Source organism: Mustela nigripes, chromosome 9, assembly GCF_022355385.1.
Source record: "Mustela nigripes isolate SB6536 chromosome 9, MUSNIG.SB6536, whole genome shotgun sequence".
NCBI classification, from domain to species: Eukaryota; Metazoa; Chordata; class Mammalia; order Carnivora; family Mustelidae; genus Mustela; species Mustela nigripes.
In genome coordinates this window covers 88,653,873-88,680,885 of record NC_081565.1, presented here as the reverse complement: position 1 = coordinate 88,680,885, position 27,013 = coordinate 88,653,873, and the positions used below count along the sequence as shown (strand labels likewise).

The 27,013-nt window shown below is 54.9% G+C and overlaps 2 protein-coding genes across 4 annotated transcripts in view; both read left to right on the top strand.

Moving 5' to 3' along the window:
• The first annotated feature begins 3,557 nt into the window (after positions 1–3,557).
• CDK20 (cyclin dependent kinase 20) lies at positions 3,558–10,638 on the top strand. Its single transcript, XM_059412076.1, has 8 exons — positions 3,558–3,896; positions 4,343–4,456; positions 6,459–6,647; positions 6,857–6,978; positions 7,172–7,234; positions 7,939–8,062; positions 8,411–8,566; positions 9,587–10,638. The coding sequence occupies exons 1-8, from the start codon at positions 3,822–3,824 to the stop codon at positions 9,782–9,784; spliced, it is 1,041 nt and encodes a 346-aa protein (XP_059268059.1). The 5' UTR covers positions 3,558–3,821; the 3' UTR covers positions 9,785–10,638.
• A 1,206-nt stretch (positions 10,639–11,844) lies between these two features.
• LOC132024890 (F-box/WD repeat-containing protein 12-like) overlaps positions 11,845–27,013 on the top strand; it is a 31,776-nt gene continuing 16,607 nt past the window's right edge. Inside the window, exons 1-5 of one of the 3 annotated variants that reach the window (XM_059412072.1) lie at positions 11,845–12,031; positions 14,103–14,140; positions 21,925–22,088; positions 22,480–22,598; positions 25,706–25,915. In XM_059412072.1, the coding sequence (XP_059268055.1) occupies positions 11,942–12,031; positions 14,103–14,140; positions 21,925–22,088; positions 22,480–22,598; positions 25,706–25,915 (621 nt within the window). In that variant the 5' untranslated portion in view covers positions 11,845–11,941. Of the gene's footprint in view, positions 12,032–12,714; positions 12,983–14,102; positions 14,204–21,924; positions 22,089–22,479; positions 22,599–25,705; positions 25,916–27,013 lie in introns of those variants that run through there. The other 2 variants (XM_059412075.1, XM_059412074.1) reach the window with 2 other exon arrangements.

The window sequence follows — 27,013 nt, the reverse complement described above, 5'->3', positions numbered from 1 at the left end:
CTCTCTCTCTGCCTGCCTCTCTGCCTACTTGTGATCTCTGTCTGTCAAATAAATAAATTAAAAAAAAATCTTAAAAAATTCTTTTCAAAATAAAAAGATAAAAATAAGCTATCAAGCCAGGAAAGGACATAAAGGAACCTGAAATGTGTAATGCTACGTGAAAGAAGCCAATCTAAAGAAGGCTACATACTGTGCAATGCCTCCCTGTGACATCCTGGAATACCCCAAACTATGGAGACAGTAAAAAATTTAGTGGTTTTCAGGAATTAGGGGAAAGGGTTTGAATAGGATAAGCACAGAGGATTTCTAGGGCAATGAAACTATTCTATATAATAGTGGAATGGTGGGTACATGCTATTAAGCATTTGTCAAAATCCATAGAATGTACAACACCAAAAGTAGTTCTTAATGTAGACCGTAGACTTTGAATAATAATGACGTATTAGTGTTGGTTCATTGATTCTAATAAATGTACCACTCTGGAGCAGGATGTTGTTGGTGGAGGAAGCTGTGTGTTTGTGAGGAAAGGGAGTATATGGGAACTTGGTATTTTCTCCTCAAGTTCATCGTGACTATAGGACTGCTCTGAAAAATAAAGGATGCTTTTCTCAAAAGAGCTTATGCATAATGACCAAGTGAGATTTATCCAAGGAATGCCAAGTGGGTTCAAAATAAGAAAATCAAGCAGTGTAATATACCATATTAATAAAGGACAAATTCCACATGCTACTCCATAGACACAGAAAAGAAAAACCACATTTAACAAATCCAAAACCCTTACAGGATAAAAATATCCAACAAAATAAGAATAGAAGGGAGCTTCTTCAACCTAGTAGAGGCATCTGTGAAAAATCCACAAGTGATATCATGCTTAATGGTGGAAGACTGAAAGTTTTCTCCATAATATCGGGAACAGGACAACCATGTCTGGTTTCTCCACTTCTACATAGCATTTTACTGGAGGCTCTAGCCAGGGCTATTAGACAACAAGAAGAAATAGAAGGCATCTAGATTAAAAGACAGATGTAAACTATCTCCATTTATGGAGGACATGATTTTGTATGCAAAAAACACCAAGGAATCCACATGAAAATGATAAAAGCTAATCAAAGCGTTCAGCGATGTTGCACTGAAAACTACACAAAACATCATTGAAAGAATTAAAGAAGATCTAAATCAATAGAAAGGCAGCCTGTCTTCATGGAGTAGAAGACAATAGCTTTAAGATGGCAAAACTCCCCAGATTATGTACAGATACATTACGGTCCTTACAAAATCTAGTTCACTTTTTTTTTTTTTAAGATTTTATTTATTTATTTGACAGACAGGGATCACAAGTAGGCAGAGAAGCAAGCAGAGAGAGAAGGGGAAGCAGGCTCCCTGCTGAGCAGAGAGCCCAATGCGGAACTCGATAACAGGACCCTGAGACTATGACCTAAGCCGAAGGCAGAGGCTCAACCCACTGAGCCACCCAGGCGCCCCTAGTTCACTTTTTTTGTAGAAATTAACAAGCTGATCCTAAAATTCATATGAAAATGCAAGGGACCCAGAATAGCCAAAACAATCCTGAAAAATAGGGATAAAATTAAAAGATTCACATTTCCTGGTTTCAAATTTTACTGCAAAGCTACAGTAATCAAGACTGGGTGATACTGGGGATGCCTGGGTGGCTCAGTTGGTTGGACGACTGCCTTCAGCTCAAGTCATGATCCCGGAGTCCCGGGATCAAGTCCCGCATCGGGCTCCCAGCTCCACGGGGAATCTGCTTCTCTCTCTGACCTTCTCCTCGCTCATGCTCTCTCTCACTGTCTCTCTCTCAAATAAATAAATAAAATCTTTAAAAAAAAAAAAAAACTGGGTGATACTGGCATAAGGATAGACAAACTAGTGGAATACAATTGGTAGTCCAGAAGAAATGCCCATATATTACGGTCAGCTGATTTTTGACAAGTGTTCCAAGACAACGCAAAAAGAGAGGAATAGTCCTTTCAATAGATACGCTAAGACAACTGTATATCCATATTCAAAATAATGAAGTTGGACCTCTGTCTCAAACCACATCAAAAGATGAACTCGAGGGGCACCTGGGTGGCTCAGTGGGTTAAGTCCTCTGCCTTCAGCTCAGGTCATGATCCCAGGGTCCTGGGATGGAGCCCTGCATCAGGCTCTCTGCTCAGCGGGGAGCTTGCTTTCTCCTCTCTCTCTGCCTGCCTCTCTGCCTTCTTGTGATCTCTGCCTGTCAAATAAATAAATAAAATCTTAAAAAAAAAAAAAAAGATGAACTCGAAATGGGTCAAAGACCTAAATGTAAGAGCTAACCCTATGAAACTCTTAGAAGAAAATACAAGTCTTTGTGGTCTTGGATTAGTCAATGGTTTTTTAGATATGATGCCTATGGCAAAAGCATCATATCTTTTTTCATTTATGCTTGAAATTTGAAATGAAATTTGTGCTTCAAAGAACACTATCAAGAAAGTGAAAAAAACCTCCCAGAATAGGAGAAAATATCTGCAAATCACATATTTGATAAAAATGTAGCACCCAGAACACATAAAGAACTCTTTCAGGTCAACAATATGAAGACAAATATTCCAACAGACAATGGGGAAAGGGCTTTTTCTTTCTTTTCTTTACACAGCTAGGGGCACACTGTATGCTCTGTTCTGCATCTTGTCTTTTTATACAATGTATCTTAGAAGTCTTCTTATTGCTGCACACTAAAAAGCATCCTTGTTCATTTCTAAGACCACATATTCCACTAGATGGGTGTGCCATCATTTAGGCAGTCTCTTACTGTGGACATCTCTGGTGTTTGCTATTTTTTGCTCTCCCCACAGTGCTGCAGTGAGTAACTTTGCACAGATCATCCCACGTGTGTGTAGTGTATCTGTTGGGGAATTTCTGGAAGTGGACTCCCTGAGTCCAGGGATATGCATCTGTAACTTATCAGCATTGCCAAGTTACAAAGCTCCCGTTTTCCCGTAGCCTGGCTAAGGGACTTAGATCTGGGACCATTAGTCACTTGATAGGTGGAAAATTGTAGGTTATTTTGCATTTATCTTGTGTGTGAGATCGAGCATCTCTTCAGGGGGTTAAGAGCAACTTGTATTTTCTGTCAGTGTCCTTTGATGGTATGCACTTCTTCAGATTCTGTCATGCGAATTCCTCCAAATATTTCGTCGTGAGAAGCCTTAGGCATGGACTTTCTGCTCAGAGTTTGAGCTTTTTAAAAGATGTGTCTAGGTGTTGCAGCTGACCTTCCAGAAGGGTGGCCTCACTGACTTTCCCTCCACAACCTGGCCCTGAACCAGATTCCCAACATTATTGGCTCCAGAGTGTCCCGGAAACTGGCGCGACTGGGCACCCTGGCCCGCTGGGATGGAGCTGGCCCCGTCTCTCCAAGAGGCCCCGCCCCGTCGCCGGGAGGCCCCGCCTCAGTCACTCAGCCCCGCCCCCTCACCTGCGAGGCCCGCCTGTCGCGACGCGCAGCTCCGCCCCGCCACGCCCACCTGAACGCGAAGCCCCACCCCCCGCTGCGTACCCCAGCGTCCCCGGTCACGTGACACCTGGGAGTTGCGGGCAAGGGGCACGGGGCGCCATTGTTCCGGGGCCGCGGTGCCGGAGCGTCCTGGGCACTACGGTTTTCTCCGAATGTAGTAGGCGGCGGCCTGACCGCGGGGACCCGGGGAAGGCGTAGACGAGGCCCGGACGCCGTCCCCAGCTGCTGCCGGCGCCCGGGCCGGAGCTGGGAGACAGCCCGTTGCTAGGCAGCGGCGTCGGGCCGGCGGGGCGGGGCGGGGCGGGGCGCGCGGGGCGCGGGCATGGACCAGTACTGCATCCTGGGCCGCATCGGGGAGGGCGCGCACGGCATCGTCTTCAAGGCCAAGCACGTGGAGGTGAGCGGAGCCGCGGGGCGGCGCGCGGCCCCCTTCTCCTTCCAGCCGTTCCTGGCCGAGCGACAGCCCCCCGTGGTTCCCGTGCCCACGTCTGCACCGCTGCGCCCGCCTCCCCGCCCCGCTCGTGGTGTGCGCCCACCACTCAGGCCCCCTTCCGCGGGGCCGTCAGGTTGCGGTCAGCTGCCCGCCCCCCGCGATGCCGCCGCAGTCGTCCGCGATGCCCCAGCGTGCCCGCGGAGCCCCAGCGAGCCCGCGGAGCTGTTCGCGCAGCTCTGCAACAGCCGGGTCCCAGGCTGCACCCGACTTCCCTCCAGAACGGGGTGGGGGCGCTTCCCACTTCCACGGGGGCCTCGGGCCGCTGCGTCCCCCCAGATGGCGCCTGCCCGGTCGGCGCACGCCCTTCCCCAGCGCGGGACGGGTGGCAGTGTCTGCGCTCTGTCCCGCAGACTGGAGAGATCGTGGCGCTCAAGAAGGTGGCCCTGCGGCGGCTGGAGGACGGCATCCCCAACCAGGCCCTGCGGGAGATCAAGGCTCTGCAGGAGATCGAGGACCATCAGCACGTGAGTGGGGCTGGGCTCCCAGGGCCCCTTTCCGGAGCCTCCCTGTGCTCCTCCCGCACCCCTCCCTTACTCCCTGTCCTGTCCGCCTCGGCCCCGCTTACGTCATTCCGCACGCATTTCCTCCTATTCACGCACGTATTTCTGCCTGTACTCCTTATTCGTTTACTTATTCACTGGTTTCTTTTCATAAAACATTTGACGATTTGTAATGATAATGGTATCTGTCTCTATTGAGCTTCTGTTCTGTTCCACAGGCAGGGTGAACTGTGTTAGGTCCACTGGCATTCTGGGTTATCCGCTGCTCTGCAAGGCGGAGTTCAGGATCTCCCTGGTCTCAGGCCAGGGGAGGAGGCTCCTCCACCAGCTATGGGCAGGCGGCTGGTCCGTGGAGGCTTTGGGTGCGGTCTGATGGAGGAGTCCAGATGTTGTAACCTGGGAGCCGTCCCTAGGCTGTACCCTGTGCTGGGCATGGGCCCCAGTTGGGCTTCTGATAACTTAAGTGTAGTAGGGGAGATGCTCAGAGACGGCGGGGCCCACGTGGCTCGGTCCTGCTGTGATGGGGCTGGATGTGCTGTGAGCGCATGGGGAGGGACACCTATACCCCAGCCTCATGATCTTCACTGCTTTCTCTCAAGCCTGGGGAGTGACAGTCTGTTGTCCTCTGGAGATATCTGTGGTATATGGGATATATAACAAAAGCATGTTGTAAAACGGTTTATAAAGCACATCTAAAAATATGTTGTTCAGTTTTGTATGAAAATGCGTGTCTCTATATACATGTGAATATGTATTAGTACAAGCCATATCTATCTGATAGAATGTACTCTAAGGTTGATTGTAGGTGATAGGATTTTTCTTTTGTTTTTCTCTTTATAATTCTGTGTATTACCTGAATGTATGTGTGTGATCTGTGAAATGACTGTGCTGCCTTCAGAGTCTGAAAACCAGCAATAAGGCTATTCACTTTTTTTTGAGGACAGTCCAAGGTCATGCAGACAGCCCACGTGTGTGTGTGGGGGGGAGCCCGTAAGAAGGCTGGTGACAGAGGCCCTCAACCCGGTCAGCAGCCCAGAAGATTCTACTGTAAAACCCTCCAGATTAAGCCCTGGCCACCTGCAGCTCTCACCAGGGCCAGCGCAGCTGCTTCCTCACTGTGCTCCTGTCCCCGGTCAGTGTAGACGGCGCGCACTTGCCTGCTGGAAGAGCGCACCGGCTTTTCCCGACACGGACAACACCAGCCCCTCTCTTCATTCCTTCCACACCCTTCTGAAGTGCCTCTTCCTACACCGTCCAGGCCACAGCACAGAACTGCGCAAATGTCCTTCCCCTAGAGGGTCCTACATGCCCGCATCCCTCCAGCCTCCTTCCTGTTCCCACCTCCGGCCTTTGTGCTTGCTGGCTCTCGGCCCTCAGCCCCTTCCCACGTGCCCGTGTTGCGACCCCTCCGGCTGATGCTGTCTGTCCTCTTCAGAACCCGGACACTCCCGGGGGTTTGCTTGCCCCTGTGTCAGCTGTGTGTGTCTCTGCTGTGAGCTGCTTAAGGTTGTCAGGACTTGTCACAGCTCACTGCTGAGCTGCCTGGTCCTTGTGACCCCCATGGGCCCTCAGGAAGTATGTGTGACTTGTCTCCTGATGCTGGGACTTCACGACCCTACAGGAAACCAGAGGAGACCTGTGCTGTGTTGTGTGTGTGAGAGAGAGAGAGAGAGACAGACCCCTCCCCCCTCCCCCTGGTGATTTTCTAGTTCCTGGTCTGGATGGATGACCAGACCCTGCCCTAGGTGACCTTCCATAGACCTTTCCTTGAGTGGGAGTGCAGCGGTAGATGGGGACCTGACTTCTCTCCAGAGCAGGCAGCAAGTAGGGAACCCTGAGCTCCCCTCCTGAGCTCAGATCCTGCATCCCTTCTGCCTGCATTGTCCTCCCATCAGGGCAGACGCTGGGCATCCCGGGAGGGTCTGAGCACTGTGGCTCCAGGGCTGACAGCACGCCCACCCCGCAGGTGGTGCAGCTGAAGGCTGTGTTCCCGCACGGCGCGGGCTTTGTGCTGGCCTTCGAGTTCATGCTGTCGGATCTGGCTGAGGTGGTGCGCCACGCACAGAGGCCGCTGGTCCCCGCGCAGGTCAAGAGCTACCTGCAGATGCTGCTCAAGGGTGTCGCATTCTGCCATGCCAACAACATCGTGCATCGGGTCAGTCTCGGCACGGGCTGCAGCGGGACCTGCGGGGCCAGCCCTTGAAGAAGGTGTGGCCGGATGGGACCTGTGGTATGGCCACACCAAAGAGTAAGTGGCCCTGAGGATGGGGAGCCGGGCTGACCTATGTGCTTAGCCTGCCGAGCTCTCCTCCCAAGGGCCTGTGGGGGATCGGGAGGAGCTCATGCCTCCTTTGGTGCGCTCAGGACCTGAAACCAGCCAACCTGCTCATCAGTGCGTCAGGCCAGCTCAAGATAGCGGACTTTGGTCTGGCCCGGGTCTTTTCCCCAGACGGCAGCCGCCTCTACACACATCAGGTGGCCACCAGGTAGGGAAGGCCAGTTCCCAGGCAGGGCTTGGCAGTGGGTGGGCCCCAGCTTCTCACTGGGGATGAGATGCTTCTGGACCTTCAGTTCAGATACTGCTTGTGGGGCTCATGTGGGGCTGGGGTGACTCTCTGGGCAGCCTTCTGGCAGACCGGCGACCTGGTTGTGACTGCCTGTTCCCCCCACCCCCCACAGGTGGTACCGAGCGCCTGAGCTCCTGTACGGTGCCCGCCAGTATGACCAGGGTGTTGACTTGTGGTGAGGCTCCTGGGGGCTGGGTGTGGGGGAATCTGGGTTTTTTCTCCTGGGGTTGCTGAGACATTTGGGGGTGTCTTCCCTGGTTGGAGAATCTCTGAGGAGTTTGGGGTCAGTTTTCTTCTCTGACATTTTTGAGCTGGGTGGGGGTTCGGTGTGTTCAGAGTGGGAAGCTTGCGGGCTGGAGTGCGGGACGTGGTCTGGGGTCAAAGACATAGGGATCATCCGCATTACTGGGCAGGGGGTTGTGTATACCCCAGGAGGTGAGCTCTCCAGAGGCCCAGATCTCTCTGAGCCTTTATTTGGGCCAGGATGGTCTATACATGCCTAAGAGCTTGCGAGGTGGGGGCAGTTTTGGAGGTGTGGCCCAGAAGGTGGGGAGTGTGAGGTGGCAGCTGCGTGTTCCAGAAATGAGGCTCTGAGAAGTCTCAGAACTGTTTAGGGTGTTGCTGTGTTTTCTAGGGTTGAGGCCAGTGAGCTCTTTGGTAGGAGGATGCGTTCTGTGTTCTAGGCTTGTGGTCTTTGTGTATGAATTTGTATTCCTAGATCTGAAGCATCTGTGCTGTTTCATGGTGCCTTGGCTCCAGTGTGCGGGTGTGGGTGCTGTGTGGGAAGATCTGTGTCCTTGGTGTGAGGCGACGGAGCTGGCGGGGGGCCATCTGGGTCCCGGTGTGAGATCTCTGAGCAATTTGGGTCTGTATCCACAGGGCTGTGGGCTGCATCCTGGGGGAGTTGCTGAACGGTTCCCCTCTATTTCCTGGGGAGAACGACATCGAACAGCTTTGCTGTGTGCTTCGAATCTTGGGCACCCCCAGTCCTCAAGTCTGGCCGGTTTGCAGGGGTTCCCGGTGGGGAGGGGGTGGGGGGAGGGGCCCTCCCTTCCCCCCAGTGGCCAGGGCTGTCCTTTCCTGCACCTTCTCCTTGTGGCCCCATGTCTCCTTGACCTCCCAGACCACTGTCCTGGCCTCCCTTGGGGGCTTCTCCCTTTCTGCCCTGCTGGGTGCCTGAGGCCAGGGCCTGCCCCTTCCCGCCCAGCACACTTGCACTTCTCACCGAGCTGGGTAGGGCGCAGGTGCCGGAGTCAGGGAGCGGATGTGGGAATTCAGGAGTGACAGCGGAGCTGCCGGGGAGAGTGAGTCGGGGGGGATAGTGGGCAAGACCTAATGACCGTGGTTCTAGGAGATCATGGAGCTGCCCGACTACAACAAGATCTCCTTCAAGGAGCAGGCGCCTGTGCCCCTGGAGGAGGTGCTGCCTGACGCGTCTCCTCAAGCCTTGGACCTGCTGGGGCAGTTCCTCCTCTACCCCCCGCGCCAGCGCATCGCAGCCTCCCAGGTACGGTGACCCGCTGTCCCTGATCCTCCTCGCTCGGGACCTGCAAGCCCAAGGCTGAGGCCCCTCAGGACCTGTGACAGGCTGAAACCAGAGCCCGGGGGTCACGGGCAAGTCAAAGGCCCCATGCCCGCCTTGCAGAAGAGAGTATCTAGACTATCGGTGACTGGCACCCTCATCCCTTCAACACATACTCCGCACCTGCACACACCCGGTATCATCCTGGGCCCTGGGGGTGGGGAGTTGGGACTGACTTTGGGGAGTGCAGGTTTAAGCAGGGGAGAAATGATGAGCAGAGTCTGGCAGGGGGTACCCAGAAGGGTGGGCTGTGTGGCAGGGAAGGATGGGGGGGCCCATGGGCTGCTGGCCAGTAGTGCCAGGGCCTCTGTCCTGGGTGTACCCGTGTCCCCAGCCTCACAGCTGCTCTCAGCACTAGCTCTGTGTGTTCTCACAACATCAGGATGTCTAAAGTGGGTGGAGATCATCTGACCACTTCCCGCAGTCTGAGCCTGCATTCTGAGCCCCTGCACACTGCCTCCCCCACAAGCAGAAGCCCAGGTCCAAGGGGCCCAAGGGTGTCACACACTTGGGGCCATCACCTCTGGCCCTGCCAGCTCCTGCCCCTTTGCTTATTCCCCCCTGGGCTGCAGGTGCGCTCTGTGTCCTCGGGCCTCACCCGCGCACCTCTCAGCTCTCTGGTCGAGCCGCGCTCTGCAGGCCTGCAGCCTCTCCAGCGTCCCTCACCACTTGCTGTCTCTGCCACAGCCCTAGTCATGTGCTGCACCCTGTATCTTCCTCCTCTATCTTGTCGGCCACGGCACCCCTGACTCGTGGAAGACTTCTCAAGGGCAGGTTGTTGGTTCAGCCAGCCTCTGGAACAGCGCTCAGACGATGAGCGTTCAGATGCTGTGGGAGCGAGCCTTGGGAGGGGAGCGCGCAGATGCCCCCCTCCCGGGGAAGTGCACCGAGGCTGGGATGGTGAGGTGACTGATTTCCTTCTCTGTCCCTTGTTGCTGCCCCCAGGCCCTCCTGCACCAGTACTTCTTCACGGCTCCCCTGCCTGCCCACCCTTCAGAGCTGCCGATTCCCCAGCGCCCAGGGGGACCTGCTCCCAAGGCCCACCCAGGGCCCCCCCACGTCCATGACTTCCACGTGGACCGGCCTCTTGAAGAGTCACTGTTGAACCCGGAGCTGATCCGGCCCTTCATCCCAGAAGGCTGAGACGCTGGGCCAGCCCTGCTGTCCTGCTCCCCAGAGCCCCCCAGCCTTGTTCTTCTGCTTAGCCTGACTCGACCTCCCATGGTCTCTACTCAGCCTCCCTTGGTCCACTCCACGCCTGGTCCTGCTCCCAGCCAGGCGATGAGCACGTGTAGCCTCAGCAGAGGAGACCGGCAGCCTGCGCTGTCAGCTTCCCATCTGTGCGCTGCTGACTTTGTGGGCTTTGGGGCTGTGCCTGTCATGGTGCTGGTCCTTCAGGCCCTGGCCTCCCAGTCAGGGACAGTCCCAGTTCAGGGGAGCACAGAGTGTAATGATGTCCTCACAATTGGAACACAGGCAGAAGGGCAGGTCTGTTTTGGTTTTGTTTTCAGAGGCATTAAAAGCTAGTTCAGTTTTGAGATTTATTAGGAAAAGCCCAGGTATTTCTGCCTGGTGTCTGCCCCCTTCCATTCCTCTTGAAGGTAGTGGCTGAGGTGGCATCAGTTCCTGGCCCTTGCTTCTCTGTGGTCTTGAGGAAAGTGGATCCATTCATGGCTACTCTGGTCCTGGGGGCTTCGTACAGTGGAACATCCATTTGGAGGCTGGGGGGCAGAAGGCAAGCCCAGGGATGGCTTAGGTTGGGGACTGATCAGATTTAAGCCTGTACCAACATCTCTACCCTCAGGATAAGGGTGAGCCAGGACCGTACTTGTCCCCGCCTTACTCAGATACAGAGCAAGTGAGGAGATAGGCATTCCTGGAACTCGTGTCTTAATTTAGTAAATCCAAATACAAGCCCAATCAGCCCTTGTTTGTTGTTTAATAAGACTTGATAAGCCATTTCTACAATGTGTACGGAAATAAAAGGGTTAAGAGAAGGCAGCAGAAACTCACTGTGTTAGACCTGATGCCCCAGCACTCAACAGCTGGGACAATGCAGTCTTAGTTCAGGAAGAATTAAAAACAGAGCGGAGAACTTCGCGGTCTTTTATTCGTAAAATACCATTTTGTTCTTCATGTGGATGAACTTCTGTGAACACTGAGGACGGCTCGTTGTCCTCCAAGCTCCTAGGCCACTGCAGACAAGGTAGACTCAGTGGTGGCTTTCAGGGAGAGGTCTGCTGTTGGAGGCGCATCTTCTGTAACTCTCAGCTGCCCTCTCCAGACCTGGGAGCTCTAAGCTCCGTAGAAATTTGAGCTTGTGCCCACAGCTCCACCACGACCCTGGCCTTGAATGTCAAGGTCAGAGTGAGGCTGGGGATCGCGGCCAGGTGAAGTTCACTGAGGGTTCCGGGGTGAAGGGGATCAGGTGAAGGTCGGGGTTTGGGGTGGGGACATGGCGGATGACAGCAGAGTTGGGGGCGAGGTTGAAGGGGAGCGTCGTGGTCAAGGTAAGGGTGAGTGTCAGGAGCAGGGCGGCCCGGCCGAGGCGAGGCAGAGGACCTCGCCGGAGGCCGGGTTGAGGGTAAAAGTGGAGACGCAGTGCGGGACTCGGCATTTGTCGGCCGGGGCGGTCGTCGCCTCACGGGCCCTGTCGTGAGCGTTAGTGCGCGGGTGAAGGTTAGGGCGAGGGTCGAGGGGGCGGCAGAGGTGAGCGGGAGGTCGGGGGGAAGCGGGGCGAGGCGGTTCCGCACTAGGAGGAGCGCTGTCCGGCCGCAACAGGACGGACTCAGATCAGCCGGAGCATTGCGGGCCGAGCCTGCGGGGGCGGGGCCTGCGGGGCGGAAGTGCGGCGGGATGGGCGGGGCTCGGCCTGCGGGGCGGAAGTGCGGCGGGATGGGCGGGGCGAGCCTGGAACGGAAGCGCGTGGCCGGGCGGGGCTGTGCGGAGAGTGATGGGAGCGCGGTGCGTGTGGGTTCGGCCGGAAGTGCCGCGGGCTGAGGGCGGTTTGGCCTGTGGGCTGGGCGGGGTTTGGCCTCCGTGGCGCAATCGCGGCGGGATAGGCGGGGTTTGGCTGAGCGGCGCGGTGGCGCGGGCGGGGCTCGGCCGGCGGGGCGGGGCCCGGCCGGCGGGGCGGAAGCGCGGTGCGAGGGCCGAGACGGGCGGCGTGAAGCGGGGCGCGGCGGGGCGGGCGCGGTCGGTCAGCTCTGCGCCAGCGCGGGGACGTGCGGCGCGTCGGGCCTGGAGGCGCGGGGGCGTGTGGGCGGTGTGGCGGGGCGAGGGCCCGGGTGGGCGGCCGACATGGAGCCGCGGCTCGGGCTCCACGAGCTGCTGCACGTCTTCTCCTTCCTGGAGGCCCGGGACCTGCTCTGCGCCGCGCAGGTGGACAAGGTAGCGCGCCCGGCCCGGGGCGGAGGCAGGGCCGGCCTTACGGTGCCGAGCGTTCGCTGGCCGTGCTCGGCCTTGGTTCCCCGAGTAGCAGGCGGCGTCGGCGGCCCCGGTGCCACGGTCGGCGGGGCGCTCGCGACCCCCGGGGCGCAACCTGCGCGCTTTCGGGGAGCAGCCCTGCACGCGCCTGCCCTTGGCCGCGCCCGGAGCTCTGCCCCGTTCGCCCGCAGCGGGCGCGCTGCCGTCGGGCCTCACCGCTGAGGTGGGCGTGGGCGCCGCTTCCCGGCTCCGCCCGACTCTTCGGAAGGCTCGGAATTTCCCTCCTGGGGCTGCCTGGGAAGCCAGGGTTTTCCCGTGAGTGGCACGTGCGCTGCGCTGCGGACGCTGGCACACCTGGAGCTCGGCCGTGCTCGCCCGGGCCTGTTACGTGCGCCCCTGCGCGGCCGCGGCCCTGCGCCCCCGCCCGCGCCCCTGCCTGCGCCCCGCGGAGCTCTTCCTCAACCCCAGCCAGCTGAGTGCAGAGCGCGCTTATCGCGCCTGCTTTTCCGTTACGCGGATTCGCGACGGCGAGCAGGATGTCTGGTTTGCGTCTTGTCCCCGGCACCCAGTGCGTTTCTCGGCATGTAGTGTTCCCTGCGAACACGTGCTGAGGAAGTGAGTTTCGTTAACGCATGAAAATGCGTTTGTTAACCTTGGAAATCAAACTGCCAGTTATTTTACCAGCAAAAATTGTTTATTTGGGAATAGCAGAGAATTGCAGTGATGCTGGATTTTCTCCCTTTGTTACCAGTAAGGAAACAGTGTCACGCAGGTAGTCCCCATTCAGGGCTGGATTGGGTCCCTGGCTGCTTTCCCAGCAGCAGTCTAGGGCTAGTTTAGGTGCAGAGTTTGGAAGGACGGTGACTAAAACCGTTGGATAGCACCAGCTTCTCTGGGACATAGGGTCCTGCTCAGGTAAGATGAGGTCGGTAATCTTTGCTTCACGGTGTCATGAAGGCCAGGGTCTAACAGAGGTGTCCTCAGCGGTGCGGAGTATTTTTCCAGTCATATTACACGTTATATTTCTGTGTTTGGGAAGTAAGGTCTCAGTTGGGGTTTGAACTGGGAGCTAAAGAAAAGGAAAATACGTAAATCTTCTTGCCTGACTTGGCTTGATTTTTGCAAAATATAAATTTGACGTTTCTGCCAAGAATACCGAGGAACTTTGATCTAGCAGATGACCAGGGGGGGACCTGGCCTCGGAGGAAGGTGGTTCCCTCTACCATGGATCAGAAAGCCGGTTTCTGGGACGGGGTCTTCAGTGGAGCCAGACCACAGACAACCCCAGAGTGGTTCCTGCCCAAGCTGTGTGGGTTTCAGAATCCAGGCTGGCCGGGGCTGGAGAGGCCGGGGAGTCCCAGGACGTAGCTGTGGGCCTGAGGGAGGGCTGGCAGGGCACTCTGGTCCGTCCCCCCGCCCCCCAGGCCTGCCGCTGAGCCTCTCCCAGATGCTTCTGCAGGGGGCAGTTTCTGGAGCAGGACTGACAGTGTGCCCCACCCCCACTTCCCCAAAATCGGTTCCACCATTTGACATCTCTGGGACATCCTCTAGGCCAGTGCAGCAGCCATTTTGGCGGAAGCCCCTGGTCCTCAATCAGTGTCACCCTGCGTTCCTCCAGAGTTCCCGAGTGGCTTCTCACAGTTTTTGCAAGTAGGACTTTGCGATTTGGGTCTAATCAGATCTCTAGCTCCTTTCCCCAGAACCCTATGCTCCAAGTATGGCAGAATACTCCTTTTTTTCTTACATCAGAATCTTGGCTGGAGTAGTCTTACCTCTCCCTGGAGTGCTTCATTCCCATCGGGGGCTTGATCAGTAGTCGCTTCGGAGCCCCTTGGCTCCTTTGAGTTGGACATTCTCTCCTTTTTCACTCATCAGGTGGTTTTTATTGGGCTCTCCCAAGTATGTCTCCGCAGGGCGAGTCCCTGTGCCTGCGGGCACTGAGTCTGCTGCAGCGCTCTGCCCCTCGCGCAGTGTCGGGCCGGCGGGCTGCCGACTGCCGTTGACTGACGTGCTCCTCTGTGCTTTCTTGTTCTAGGTCTGGAATGAAGTTTCAAGGACCAAGGAACTGTGGAGGTGAGTGAAGGAAAAGCCAGATGTGGTCAGGAGAGTGTCCCACAAACGTGAGGCGGGCACCGGGTAAGAGTTTTGAGCACTGTTTCTTGTTTTGATGAGTTCACAAGAAAGGACAATCCGCAGCACCTGTCGGATTCCTCCCCCTCCCGTTAGGCTGTAATACTCCTTTTTTAAATAGCGTATTGAAATACGAGAGTTTTATTAATCGAATGAGAGAGCGATATACGGCAGGCGTACAAAACCCAGGCAGAAAGATAGAGCAAATGTGCGCAGCTGGCTGGCAAGACCGTCCACAAACTGCTTTAATTTAAACTCATGTGTGGTGTGACAGCAGCAACACCGAGCTGTGTAAGCACATACGATACTAGAATTAAAAAAATAAAAGCAGGGCGCCTGGGTAGCTCAGTCAGTTAAATGCCTGTCTTCGGCTCGCACACGATCCCGGAGTCGCAGAAGGGGTTCGGGCTCCCTGCTCTGTGGGGATTCTGCTTCTCCCTCTGCCTCTGCCAGTCCTCCGCTCACGCTCGCTCCTGTGTGTGTGTGTGCTCACTGTCTCTCTCCAATAAAAGATTCTTAAAAAAATTAAATTTGAAAATAAAAAATATTTTAATCATTTATTACGTTTTTCTTTCTTATTCATTTTCCCTTTGGAACCCGACTTCTTTCATCCCAAGCAAGGAGTGTCAGTAGTCTGTCTCTTGCTGGTACGAGACCGACGGTAGCCTTGACTGTCAGCTGTATTAGGTTTTAGCCGCCACAGCTGATCACACGTGAAGGGACTGACAAACGGGGAGGGAATGTTTGCTTGATGGGTTTTGTTTCCAGGATGGCTGTGCATTGAGATGATTGAGAGTTCTGGAAGGCCAGACTAGCTGTATTTAGTGTTCAGTGTCCTATAGTATCTGTTGGTTTTCACTCACTCACTATTGTTAATGATACTAGCTAGGAAAATTATACTGATCCCTTTAGTTAGTTTTGAAGAGAACTTTTACTGGCTTTCAGTCACTCCTCAGCATTGTAGCCTTGAACCGTGTTCTCGTAAAAACAGTGGGTTTATGTTTCTGGAGTGAGGACAGCAGCATCTCGGGAGCACCGACCTCTGTGGTCACATGCATGTGTCATTTCTGATGCTGTGTCTCTCAGGGGTAACTGGGCCCCAGAGTTTCTCCAAGCGCATTAGAAATGCTTAGGAACACAGCAAATGAATGTAGTTAACTGGTCATTTGTTTATTTTTTTTTTAAAGATTTTTTAAAAATTTATTTGACAGAGATCACAAGTAGGCAGAGAGGCAGGCAGAGAGAGGGGGGATGCAGGCTCCCCAAGGAGCAGAGAGCCCGACGCGGGGCTCAATCCCAGGACCCTGGGATCATGACCTGAGCCAAAGGCAGAGGCTTTAACCCATTGAGTCACCCAGGCGCCCCGTTCATACGTTTTTAATGCGTACTCTGTAATTTTAATTGAAAATGCTGCTAGTTCCTTTTTTTAATGCCTCATGACCTTTTAAATTCTGCCTTCAACTTGCTGAAGGTTAACTTTTGGTTAGAAGTCAAGTTGCAAGTATTTGCTTTTGTTTAAGGTACATAATTTCTGTTGTGTACAACAGATAGTTACTAATTGCTATCTGTGAAAAGTTTTTGGTTTCACAGTATTTTTGCACTTGATAACGTCGAAATTCAGGGGCGTATCACATACTTAATTCATATTCATACTTTAACCTTTTTGGTGGTCTTCCTTTGTTTTAAAGATTTTATTTATTTATTTATTTGACTCAGAGAAAAAGTACAAGCAGGGCGGACAGCAGGCAGAGAGAGGGGGAGAAGCAGGCTCCCTGCTGAGCAAAAGGAGTCCCATGTGGGGTTTGATCCCAGGACCCTGGGAACGTGACCTGAGCTGGAGGCAGCCCCTGAACCGACTGAGTCACCCAGGCATCCTGTTTGGTTTTTTTATTTTTTTATTTTTTCTGTTTTGTTTGTTAGTTTTAAAGATTTTATTCATTTGTCTGAGAGATAGATAGCACACAAGCAGGGAGGAGGGAGGCAGAGGGAGAAGCAGGCTCCCTGCTGAGCGGGGAGCACGAAGCAGGACTCAGTCCCAGGGCCCCGGGATCCTGACCTGAGCCGAAGGCAGCCAGTTAACTCACTGAGCCACCCAGGCGCCCCTGTTTTTTTAAAAGTCAGCTCCACAGTACGGGGCTTGAACTCATGACCCTGAGATCAAGACCTGAGCTGAGATGAGGAGCTGCTTGACCGACTGAGCTGCCCGGGCGCCCCAGTCTGCCTTTGTTTTTTCAAATCATTTGTTCTTTTCATTTCTTATAAGTATTGGTCATGGGTCCTATTTAAGATTTGTGTAATGGTGTGTAATGGCCTTAAATACGTAGAAATAGACTTTACTTCCACAGAGAAACGTGACTTGACTTTTTCTGAAGCCATATTATCTTCTTGGTCTAACTTTCATTTTCGCACATTTTAGATTAAGATAGGGTACAAGAAATTTCCCTTCTTATTTCAACTCAGAACCAACCACGTAAGGAGCGGTGGTGGGAGCTCTCTGACGCTCGGTCTGAACATCGGAAGGTAGAAGAGCGGGCAAAGCCGAGAGCTCGTTTTTAGCTGAAGGGCACGGGTTTATGCAGCTCCGGACAGATTCTGGCAGGTGGGAATTCGGGTTCAGCATAGCCAGACCACTTGACTTTTCCTGAATTTCCTGTGAAAACATACGACTTCTTGGTGTGGCAGCCGCTCCGCGTGGGCTGGTCCTGTGCCAGCCGAGCAGAGTAATCGGGGTCCGTTGGGTGCACAGGCTGCCAGCATGCTACTTTTTTTTTTTAAGTTGAATTTTTAAAAAATTCTATTTATTATTTGAGAGAGAGAGGTTGAGAGAACAAGTAGGGGGAGGGACAGAAGCAGCAGCAGACCCCCTGTGGGGCAGGGAGCCCGACTCAGGGCTTGATCCCAGGACTCGGAGGTCATGACCTGAGCCCCCCGGAGCCCTCGTACGCTCCGTCCAGGCCCGGCGTTCCAGGACGCACAGGAGAGCCTTCTCCCGGCGCGGGCACTGCTCTCTCTCAGCGTGTGAGGGGGCCTGACGTGGAGGTGCTCCGTGGACGGAGAAGCTCTGACGACTGCGTGTTGTCCTCACCGAGGCCGTGGGCCACGCGTTTCCCACCTGAGCTCGTTTGTGTTCGCGGTGAGGGAGGAGCGCCGGGCCGAGCCGCCCCGTGCAGCGCCAGAAGCCTCTGCCCGAGCAGCCGTCAAGCCGTCTCCCGACCAGAAGTCCACTCTCTGTGCTCAGGTCCCGTGTCGCAGGTTGTGCCTTCTGAAATGACACGTTTCTCCCGTGAACGTCCATTTTGCTTCTCCTCCTGACCACTGGCCGAGAGTGCCCTGTGGTAAGAGCCACGTCTCCCTCACTGTGGTGCCCACAGACTCGACGCAGAGTTCTCAGTTCTCTACAGTGCTGTGCGCTAGCGTTCTTACGCTCAAAAGCCTGGTGACAAAGCTGCTCTCCTAGAATGGCCAGCAGTCGCCTGGAAGCGCAGATGCAGGCTCTGGAACACGGTGGATTTGGAAAATTTTCTCCTCTGAAAGCAGTGAGTAAAGACACAAATTGTCAAAATTGACTTTTTCAGAACTCTGGAAATTAACAAGAGACATGTAGTAGTCAAGGAAGTGTTCATTCAAGAAAAAATATTTGAATCTTAGAACAGCAAGTTTTCTTGCCCTGTTCCCATGAATGTCTCCAGTTCTGCGTTAGTCTTGAACGTCATCAGCTCACGATCCTGTGAAACCAGGAGCCTGGCAGTCACTGGAGGGGAAAGAGTGGGATTGGACTCTCATTGCCAGAGAATTGTGGTTATTTGGCCTGCTGGTATTTCTTGGAAGACCCCAGGGGCCTACTGTTTTTATTCGGTCTGACTTGGAGTTCACTCATTGTGAAAACCTCTCCTTTGGGACCTTTGTCAAAACAGTAACTGACACCTGATTAACTTTGTGACTGTCAGAGATGATGGACAGCAGTCGAGCAAATAGGCTAACCAAAAAGCTTAAAAGAAGAAGCTGAGAATGTGATGTCTTCAGGGGCCTGGGCTTTGAAAAACTCTGACACTTGCCTGGGAATCGAAAAGCCCAGCCACATGCAACGGGCGTGTGCACAGTTTCAGGGGAGACCTAGGAAGGCTCTAAATTCACTTGTTTGGCTGACCTGGAGGTTCTACGCGAGTAGGAGGTGAAGGCTTGGGTACAGCTCTCGGCTGCTGTACTGAGTGCTGAATGCGCACCCCAACATGCACAGGGGCCCTTTGAGGATGAGCAGCAGACTTCGTAGTTCCAGGCATTTTGGAAATCCGTGGCCAGTCGCTGGTGAGCTCTAATTTAAGCAGAGACTTCAGTGGCCATGTGTGACAAAAAAACGCAGGCTTTTCAGAATTTGTTCATAAATGTCACTAAATAAACAATAACAGCACATAGCTGAAACAGCAGGCCTGGGTGGGGGGGTTCAGATTTCTAGAATTCGACATTATTTAAAATGTTCAGTTTTCAACAGAAGTTATGAGTCATGCAAAGAAATAAGAAAAGTGTAGCTTACATGCAGGAAATAAACAACAGAAACTTTGAGAAAGAATTTAAATCAGCTATTTCCATTATGTTCAAACAACTAGAAGCGACCATGTGCAAAGAACTAAAGGGAAGTAGGACAGAGTCTCATCCGATAGAGAATATCTATAAAGAGTAATTCTGAAAATAACTACGTAGAAATTGTAGAGCAGACAGTGATACTCTGCACACTCAGGGTTTAACCACAGAAGATGGAATCAGTGAATTTAAAGATCGGTCGAGGGGCGCCTGGGTGGCTCAGTGGGTTAAGCCTCTGCCTTTGGCTCAGGTCATGATCTCAGGGTCCTGGGATCGAGCCCCAAATCCGGCTCTCTGCTTAGTGGGGAGCCTGCTTCCTCCTCTGTCTCTCCCTGCCTCTCTGCCTGCTTATGATCTCTGTGTCAAATAAATTTTTAAAAGTCTTTAAAAAAATAAAATAAAATAAAATAAAGACGGGTCGGTGGATATTATCCGGTGTGAAGAATAGAAGGAATACGAAGACGGAAGAAACCAGCTGCGTGCGAGACCCGTGGGACACCATGAGGCGCACCGTCACTGTCACTGCGCAGCAGGAGTCCCTGGATGAGAGGGAAAAAGGGGGAGGAATAAAATATTTAAAGAAATAAGGTCTGGAAACTTCCCAAATTTGATTAAGGACGTTAATTTACACGTGCAAAAGCTCAGTGACCTGCCCCTGGGATAAACTCAGAGTTCCGCATCACCAGTGTCGTCCTAGTGCAGCAGCGCGGCGGTCTCCCAGAGTCTGTCCGCGTCAGGACACGTAGGGGAACCCGGCTGGCTCCGTGGGTAGAGCTCGCAGCTCTTGATCTGAGAATCATGAGTTCAGTGAAGCCCCACCTTGGGCGTAGAGATTACTTTAAAAAAAATAAGATACTTAAAGACACATTGTAATCAAACTTGAAAGCTGAATTAGAGAATCTTGAAAGCAGCAAGAGCAAAGCAACTCCTGTGCGACCCGTGAGATTTAGCCGTTGGCGTCTCATGACAACACGGGACCCAGAAGGTAGCGGGATGACACTGAACGTGTTGAAAGAAAAGATCTTTACTTAAAGTTGAATGTCTCGAAAAATAAAGGAGAAAATGAAGACCGTTTAAGATTAGCGAAAGCTGGGGCGCCTGGGTGGCTCAGTGGGTTAAGCCACTGCCTTCGGCTCAGGTCATGATCTCAGGGTCCTGGGATCGAGTCCCGCATCGGGCTCTCTGCTCAGCAGGGAGCCTGCTTCCCTCTCTCTCTCTCTGCCTGCCTCTCCATCTACTTGTGATTCCTCTCTGTCAAATAAATAAAAAAAAAAAGATTAGCGAAAGCTGAGAGAGTTTGTTGCTATACACTTGCCCTACAAGAAATCTTGAAGGGAGTCTTTCAGGTTGAAAGGAGAGGACATTAGGCAGTAAGTTGACTCCACATTAGAAAAAAGAACACTAGTGAAGTAAGTCTGTAGGTGTCTGTAAGAGGCAGTATAAATGTGCTTATTTTTAAGTCTCTTTTTCTTTGTGGTTTAAATTACAGCCGTATAAAACAATAATGTGGGGATCTCTGTTGAGGCATATATCGTGTATAAAATGTAATTTGTAGACGTAGCAGCGCAGCTGGAGGGGGCAGGAGATGGTGCTACCTGGGAGCAGGGTGTTTGAGTACTGTGGAAATTAAGTTGATGGTAAGCAAAACTAGATTACCCTCCATGACAACCTTAAGAACTCAAAAAATAAGGTAGAAGAAATGACAAGGGAAATAAAATAGTGCATTAGAAAATATTCAACACAAAAGAAGGTGGAAACAGAAGACTAGAGGAGAAAATGTATAAAACTTAGAAATAAGTAGCAAGATGGCATGTAAATCATGCCTTGCCACAAATTATGTGAAACGTATGAAGTGTCCACTCCAGTAAAAAGGCAGAGGTGATCAGAGCGGATAAACAGTTTCTGACTTTACGCGGTCTATAAGAGACAAACTTTTTAGGTTCAAAGACTTAGATATGTTGAAAGTTAAAGGATGGAAACAGATGTACGTACAGACAGTAACCAAAGGAAAGTTGTAACAGCCATGCTGGTATCAAACAGACTGTAAGACAGGAAGCATTGTAGAGACGAAGAAGGCTGCTTTAATGGTCAGTCCATCCCCGAAGAAGATCTGCAAATTACAGGTGCACACGTACCTGAGCAGAGCAGCAGCATGTGTGAAGGGCTGCCGGAGCTAAGCGGAGAAATGGACAGTTCAGCAGTAAGAGTTGGAGACTTCAAGAAATACTTTTATTTATTTATTTATTTTTAAAGATTTTATTTATTTATTTGACAGAGATCACAAGTAGGCAGAGAGGCAGGCAGAGAGAGAGGAGGAAGCAGGCTCCCTGCTGAGCAGAGAGCCCGATGCAGGACTCGATCCCAGGACCCTGAGATCATGACCTGAGCCAAAGGCAGAGGCTTTAACCCACAGAGCCACCCAGGCAACCCGAAATACTTTTTAAAAAAGATTTTATTTACTTGAGAGAGATAGGGAGAGAGAGCACAAGCAGGAAGAGTGAGTGGCAGGCAGAGGCAGAGGGAGAAGCAGGCTCCCTGCTGAGCAGGGAGCCCGATGTGGGGCTCGATCCCAGGACCCTGAGATCATGACCTGAGTCAAAGGCAAGAGCTTAGGGACACCTGGGGGCTCAGTTGGTTAAGCGGCTGCCTTCAGCTCAGGCCATGATCCCAGCGTCCCACATCGGGCTCTCTGCTCAGCAAGGAGCTTGCTTCTCCCTCTGCCTCTGCCTGTGCTCGCTCTCTCCGAAAAATAAATAAAATCTTTTAAAAAAAATGAAGGCAGGGGCTTAACCCACTGAGCACCCCCAGGTGCCCCCCCCCCATGACCAAAGCTGCATGCCCTTGGCCTTCGATCAGTTAAAGCCCCTGTTTTGTACAAGGGGTTGTCAGAGGACCTGCTTCATGGAGGTGTCGAGGAAACTGGCCGAATACCCGAGAGGCACCGCCGCGGGGCGGTGGTGAGCACTGCTCGGTGTCCCCTGGTCGCCATCCCCATTCCACGGTGGAGGCAGCTGAGGCCTCCGTGGGCAGAAGTGCATTGTACGAGCCACAGGTGGTGAAGCCGGAACCAGAGCTGGTCCTGCGGGCAGCGTCGCACCTTCCTCTAACACCTGGCCTGTCTTGCCTGGGATCGTGGGTCTGTTTTCCAGGCAGCTGTGTCTGAGGCGCTGGTCCTCATGCAAAGCCTCCCAGATGACCTTGGGCACGCAGACGTGGAAACAGTACTATCTCTGCCGGGCCGAGCTGGAGTTCCGAATGGAATGTGGGCGGCCGGAGAAGGACTTCATCTGCAAAGCCATTGCTGGGCACGAAGGTATGGCTGTGAGCTTTCCTGCTGCTCACCTGCCTGGGTCGAGCGCCCTGGGATGTGGTGTTCAGCCACAGACGGAAGGGGCTGCTTGATGAGCACTTGCCCTGCTGGGTTCGGGATTTGGCTTAGTCACTTGGTGCTCGAAGTCCCCCCGTGAAGAAGGGATCATTCCATTTGTTTCAGAGAGAAACAGAAAGCAGGAGGGTAGGGAGTTGTGGCTGTGTGGCTGGTGAGAGGGGCGGTCCTGGGTGTGAGGCCTGTGGCCACTGCTGTCCCTGAAGGAGTGCCGTGTGTGTGAGAGAGAGAGGGAGACGGAGTGTCCCGCCTGTGCTTCCCCAGTCCGCACCCCAGACATAACGTGTGTGCATTCAGGGCGAGTCTCTGTTCTCTCTAGGAGGCATAGACGAGCTGGCCTACGTCTCAAACAGCGGGTGCCGGTTTGATGGGCAGGAGAAGTCGGTGGTGTGCACCGTGTCCTCGGACAGCACTGTGCGTGCCTGGGATGTGCAGGAGGTGAGCTGGGTGGGGGGGCAGGGCGCAGCTCACGGGATCTTAGTGAGGTCCTTCCCTTCACTAGCCGGTCAACCCCCGTGGGCAGCTTCTAGATGGCGGGATCCCCGTGGTACAGATGAGAAGTGTTGGCTGTGCTTGGAACTCTGGTCCGCTTGCAGAAGGAGCCTGGCCTGCCCTTGACTCTGTGTGGCCTGCCTCGGGGAGGAGGGCACGAGCGGCAGGGGTGAGGTGGCTGCCCCTGTGCCCGGTCCCCCCGCATCCACGGTGGAGCCAGTGTCCAGGCCTGGCCATTTTGCCCCAACAGTTGCCCCTTGTAGTTAACCCCTGTGTACCATTAAGTGCTGAGACTGGCGTGTCACACTTGGTTGTCACCGTAAAAGCTTTTGAGTCCTTTTTCTCACGGATTCTCTGAGCAGCAGAGCAGAGCGTGCGTTATCATCCTGATTTTATAGACGATCATCTGAGACGGAGGGAAGTGTCTCCGAGTCTTGAACCATGTGGTTCCCTGTAAATCCAAGGCTTCTGCATGCATAGAACCCAACTGCCTATACAGGACTTTTTCCCGGGAAGCTACAGATTTTACCTCCTGTTTTTGAAAGCGCCGGACCGGCCAGGCACCGCGGGGTCCTTGCTGCGTGCGGTGGGAGGCCTGCTCGTGTCGCCGTCGGCCACGTCTGCTGCGAGTGCCCAGTTCGTGCCCAGACGGCGGGGCGGGGGGTTCCCCCAGATTTCCCCGGTCCCTTTGGGCACCCTGGCTCTCAGCACGCCGACGGAGACCTGGGCCTGCCTTGTTGGTTGCGAGGGAAGCGGCTGCCGGGGCCGCACCCTTGCACCCCCGAGCCAGCCTTGGGGGCCCTGCTCCGCCCACAGGTCACTTCAGAGTCTGGGAGACAGAGAGTGTGTTGGCCGCCTGCTTTGCAGAAACTTCTTCCGTTCCCAGGAGCCTGCTCTTAGCCCCGTGCTTGCTTTTGTTTAAAGGAAACAAAATCGTTTCGTCATTCCTCTCTACTCCGTGGCCCAGTTCTCAGTTTGTGCTGGTAGTTTTCTCTTCTCGTGCTTGCTTTTCCTTCTCCGAGGCTGAGTTTGAGGTCATTTCACGGGGCGGCGCTGTGGTTGCCGGGGCAGGAGGCTGCCCGCCTTCCCGCAGCCTCTCTGAAGCACCTGCCCGGGCGGCGGACACCTGGTCACCCGGTCACCCGGTCATCCGGGGTCGGGGGAGGGCTTGGCAGAAGAAGGCCCTGCGGGCGGGAGGCCCTGGCGTTGCCCGGATGCTCCGGTCTCCACCTGAACGGGGAGAGCGTCGGGTACAGGCTCGTCAGATGTTGTTGCTCCGGAGCCCTGTGGTCCCGCTGCAGCCCCAGGTCTGCGGGCACGACGCAGGAGCAGACAGCGGACAGGAGAGTGGCCGGTGTTCTGGCAGAGCTGGCGATGCCCGCTGACGTATGAGGCGCACGGTCATCGTTTTCTTCTTTAACGAAGACAGGAGCACGAGCCGTGGGCTGGGTTTGGCTGAGCTCTGCTGCCGTGTCCTCCGTCTGGCCAGCACGAGCCTCTCTCAGAGCCCAGACCGTCGGCGTACGTCCCGCCTGGTCGCACAGCCCTCGCACTCCTCACGCGCAAACCTGTAGAGAACAAGCCCCGTTCTTCCTCCCACGTCTCCACTGAGCCGTCGTCCTGTCCCCAAACGAGTAGCCGTAGGGTCAGCAGTCGTGTAGTCGTGTAAGTGCTTCTCACACCGAGCTGTGAGGCAAACTGACATGCGGCTTTCCCTACAGTTAGTAAGTATTTCTTTCTTTTTAAAGATTTACGTATTCATTTTAGAGAGCGCAGGCGAGCGGGAGCAGCAGAGTGAGGGGGTCTCAGGCAGACTCCCCGTTGAGCGTGGGGGTCTGTCGTGGGGCTCGATCCCACGGCCCGTGAGATCCCACCGGAACTGAAACCAGGAGCAGACACAACCGGCTGCACCACTCAGCGCCTCAGTAAATCCTCCTTTTCAAAAATGCTCTTAGTTTCCGCATAGCATGGTCCATAAGACCATGCTTTTGACTGGTCATGTTGGAGTCTGGTCTGACTTTCTGTGCCGCTGCTCATCCGCTGTCCCCGGAGGATTCCAGGTGCGAGTTAGTCTGTTTCGGGCGTCAGAGTCCTGGTGCCGCCGGCAGCCCCCTTCGGCCCTGCGGCAGGCGCACTGCCCGGCAGTCGCTGGTCGGCGTGTTTCTGCGCTCGGACCCCGACCCCCGCTTCCACCCCGACCCCGGGAGGGAGTCTCACGCCTCTTTCACGAACGCTGGTGAACGTGCTGTGCTCCCTGAGGCTCCTTGCTGTCCCCGTGTCACGTGGCTGCTCGAGCAACAGAAATCAGCTGAGAAAGGAACTCAGAGAGGAATCCCGAGTGTTGTAGTTGGAGAAAAGAGATAAAGATCATGGTAAAATGAACATGTGATAGAAAAAGCATCCTAATGACCCAGAATGGGGGTGGAAGCCCCGGGGGCAGCTGTGGGAGGCCAGGAACAGAGCGTCGCGGATGGTTCCCTGGTGTCCTGCCTTCAGGTGCCCGGGACAAGGGCACCGGCTCTCTCCCACGCGTTCCAGTTCTTACAGTCCTGGGAAGGACCATGGCCTTGCCCGCCTCGGGCCTTGGCCGGGGCCCCTCGCAGGAAGAGGAGTATTTTACGCTGACGACACAGGCCTGCTGTGTGACCCGTTCTCACCCGCGAGCCGGAGTCAGCTAATCCGTAGAGCGGGGCTGCCGGGGGCCGGGGGAGACGGTCCGCGTGCAAGTCCTCTGGGTCAACCGAGTGGCCAGGCCCCAGCTGCCGGCCCGGCCCGGCTTAGCAGAGCTGGGGGTGACCACTGTGTGCGCCAGCCCCCATCCCCTGTCCTGGTGGTGCCACTCGGCACGCGGGGATTTCCATACACCCCCAGTTCAGCCACTGCTGTGCCCCGAAGCACCACGTCCGCGTCGGGCTTGCACCGCGCTGTGGCTCCTGTGGGCGTGGGGACCGAGCTGTCCGCCTGTGCGTCCCCGGGTGCCCCGGGCGAGGTTCCTGCCTTTGTGAAACGAATGGCCCCCGTGTACGTTATTTTTCCCTGTTGTCGTTGCCCAGGGCGCAGAGATCTGGTCAAGCCCCGTGCAGCCTGCCGCTCTGGTGAGTTTGGTGACCTTCCCCCGGCTGCAGCTGGTTGTCACCGTGGACAAGCTGGGCCTGGCCAAGGTGTGGAAGGCGGAGAACGGCCGGGAGTCGGCCTCCTTCTCCCTGCCTGCGCGCTCGGCCGCCTTGCAGGCCTGTGACCGTCCGGAGCGCCCCTTCCTGCTGGTGAGTCTCTGGCTCTTGGGAGCCTCCGCAGGTCCTCGCTGTCTCCCAGGGTCATGGACAGTCTGGGGCCGTGACCGCTGTGGCGGGTGGCTCCTGGAGCCGGGCGCTCGATACGGCAGAACAAGCCATCGTTCTGCTGTTTGGTCCGCCGTCCTCTCCAGCTAAGCCGCCCGCAGCAGCCTGTCTCCCCAGCCCTGTCTCTGCCTCTCCCGAGCCGTCGCCGAGACCCAGCCGTGGGCTGCCTGTGGGCTCTGCGCGCCCCTGCTCCCCGTCCCCCGTCCCCGCGGGCGGGCTCTCTTCTCTCTGCAGTCCTCTCGTCTGCGTTCTGACCTTCCTTCTCCCTTAGTCCCCGCTAAGGCCCAACTCAGGAGAAACTGAGGCACGTTTGACGAACGTGAGCACTTCCCCAGGACGCCAGAAGCCCGTGTTACCAGAATGTCCATTTAGAAGGGACTCCTGGGCTTTGGGAGGGTTTGGCCGGGAGAAACCAGGAGAGCGGGCAGTGGCTGTGAGCTGGAGGCGGTGTCCCCACCTCCCGGAAGGAGGCCCTGGGAAGGCCGGGCAGGCTGGCCTCCCGTCCCGGGGCTCAAGAGGAGCAGATGTCCGGGAGCAGCTTCATATGTGCGCAGAACTGGCTGGAAGGACCAAGCTTAGCACAAAATAAGTAACATTTGATGAACGAGATTTCGCATAAACCGTTTGGTATCTGTCGAAGAAGATTTGAGAGTGAGGGTAACTGGGATCCCCAGACCCACCCGAGAGTCTGTTGTGTAGACCAAGAGCCTGCCGGGGTTGCCTATGGGAGTGGCGGGCCGCGGGGCTGCCGGTTACTTGTCTGCCGGGACAGCCAGTCAGGGCGGGATGCGGACATCCGCCGGGTGATGTCAGGGGAGCCAGGACGAGCGTCTAGACCGGGGTTCAGGAGATCCGGTGGCAGTCAGAACGGAGCTGCCAGTAGTGGGATGGCCTGGCCCCAGAGATGGTTACCCTACAGCAGCTGAGAGGCCGGAGCCCTCTGATGGCCCAGGGACCCGGGGAACAAGGGGCCATGAGGGCGGAGCATCGGGTTCCTGCAGGCGGGGCCGTGCCGCCGCCCCC

Excerpts from the sequence above, each read along its gene's own strand:
- CDK20 (XM_059412076.1), top strand. The coding sequence starts at position 3,822 with ATGGACCAGTACTGCATCCTGGGCCGCATCGGGGAGGGCGCGCACGGC. Across the intron at positions 6,648-6,856 it reads CCAACAACATCGTGCATCGG|GACCTGAAACCAGCCAACCT; the intron begins GTCAGTCTCGGC and ends TGGTGCGCTCAG. Across the intron at positions 7,235-7,938 it reads GACCAGGGTGTTGACTTGTG|GGCTGTGGGCTGCATCCTGG; the intron begins GTGAGGCTCCTG and ends CTGTATCCACAG.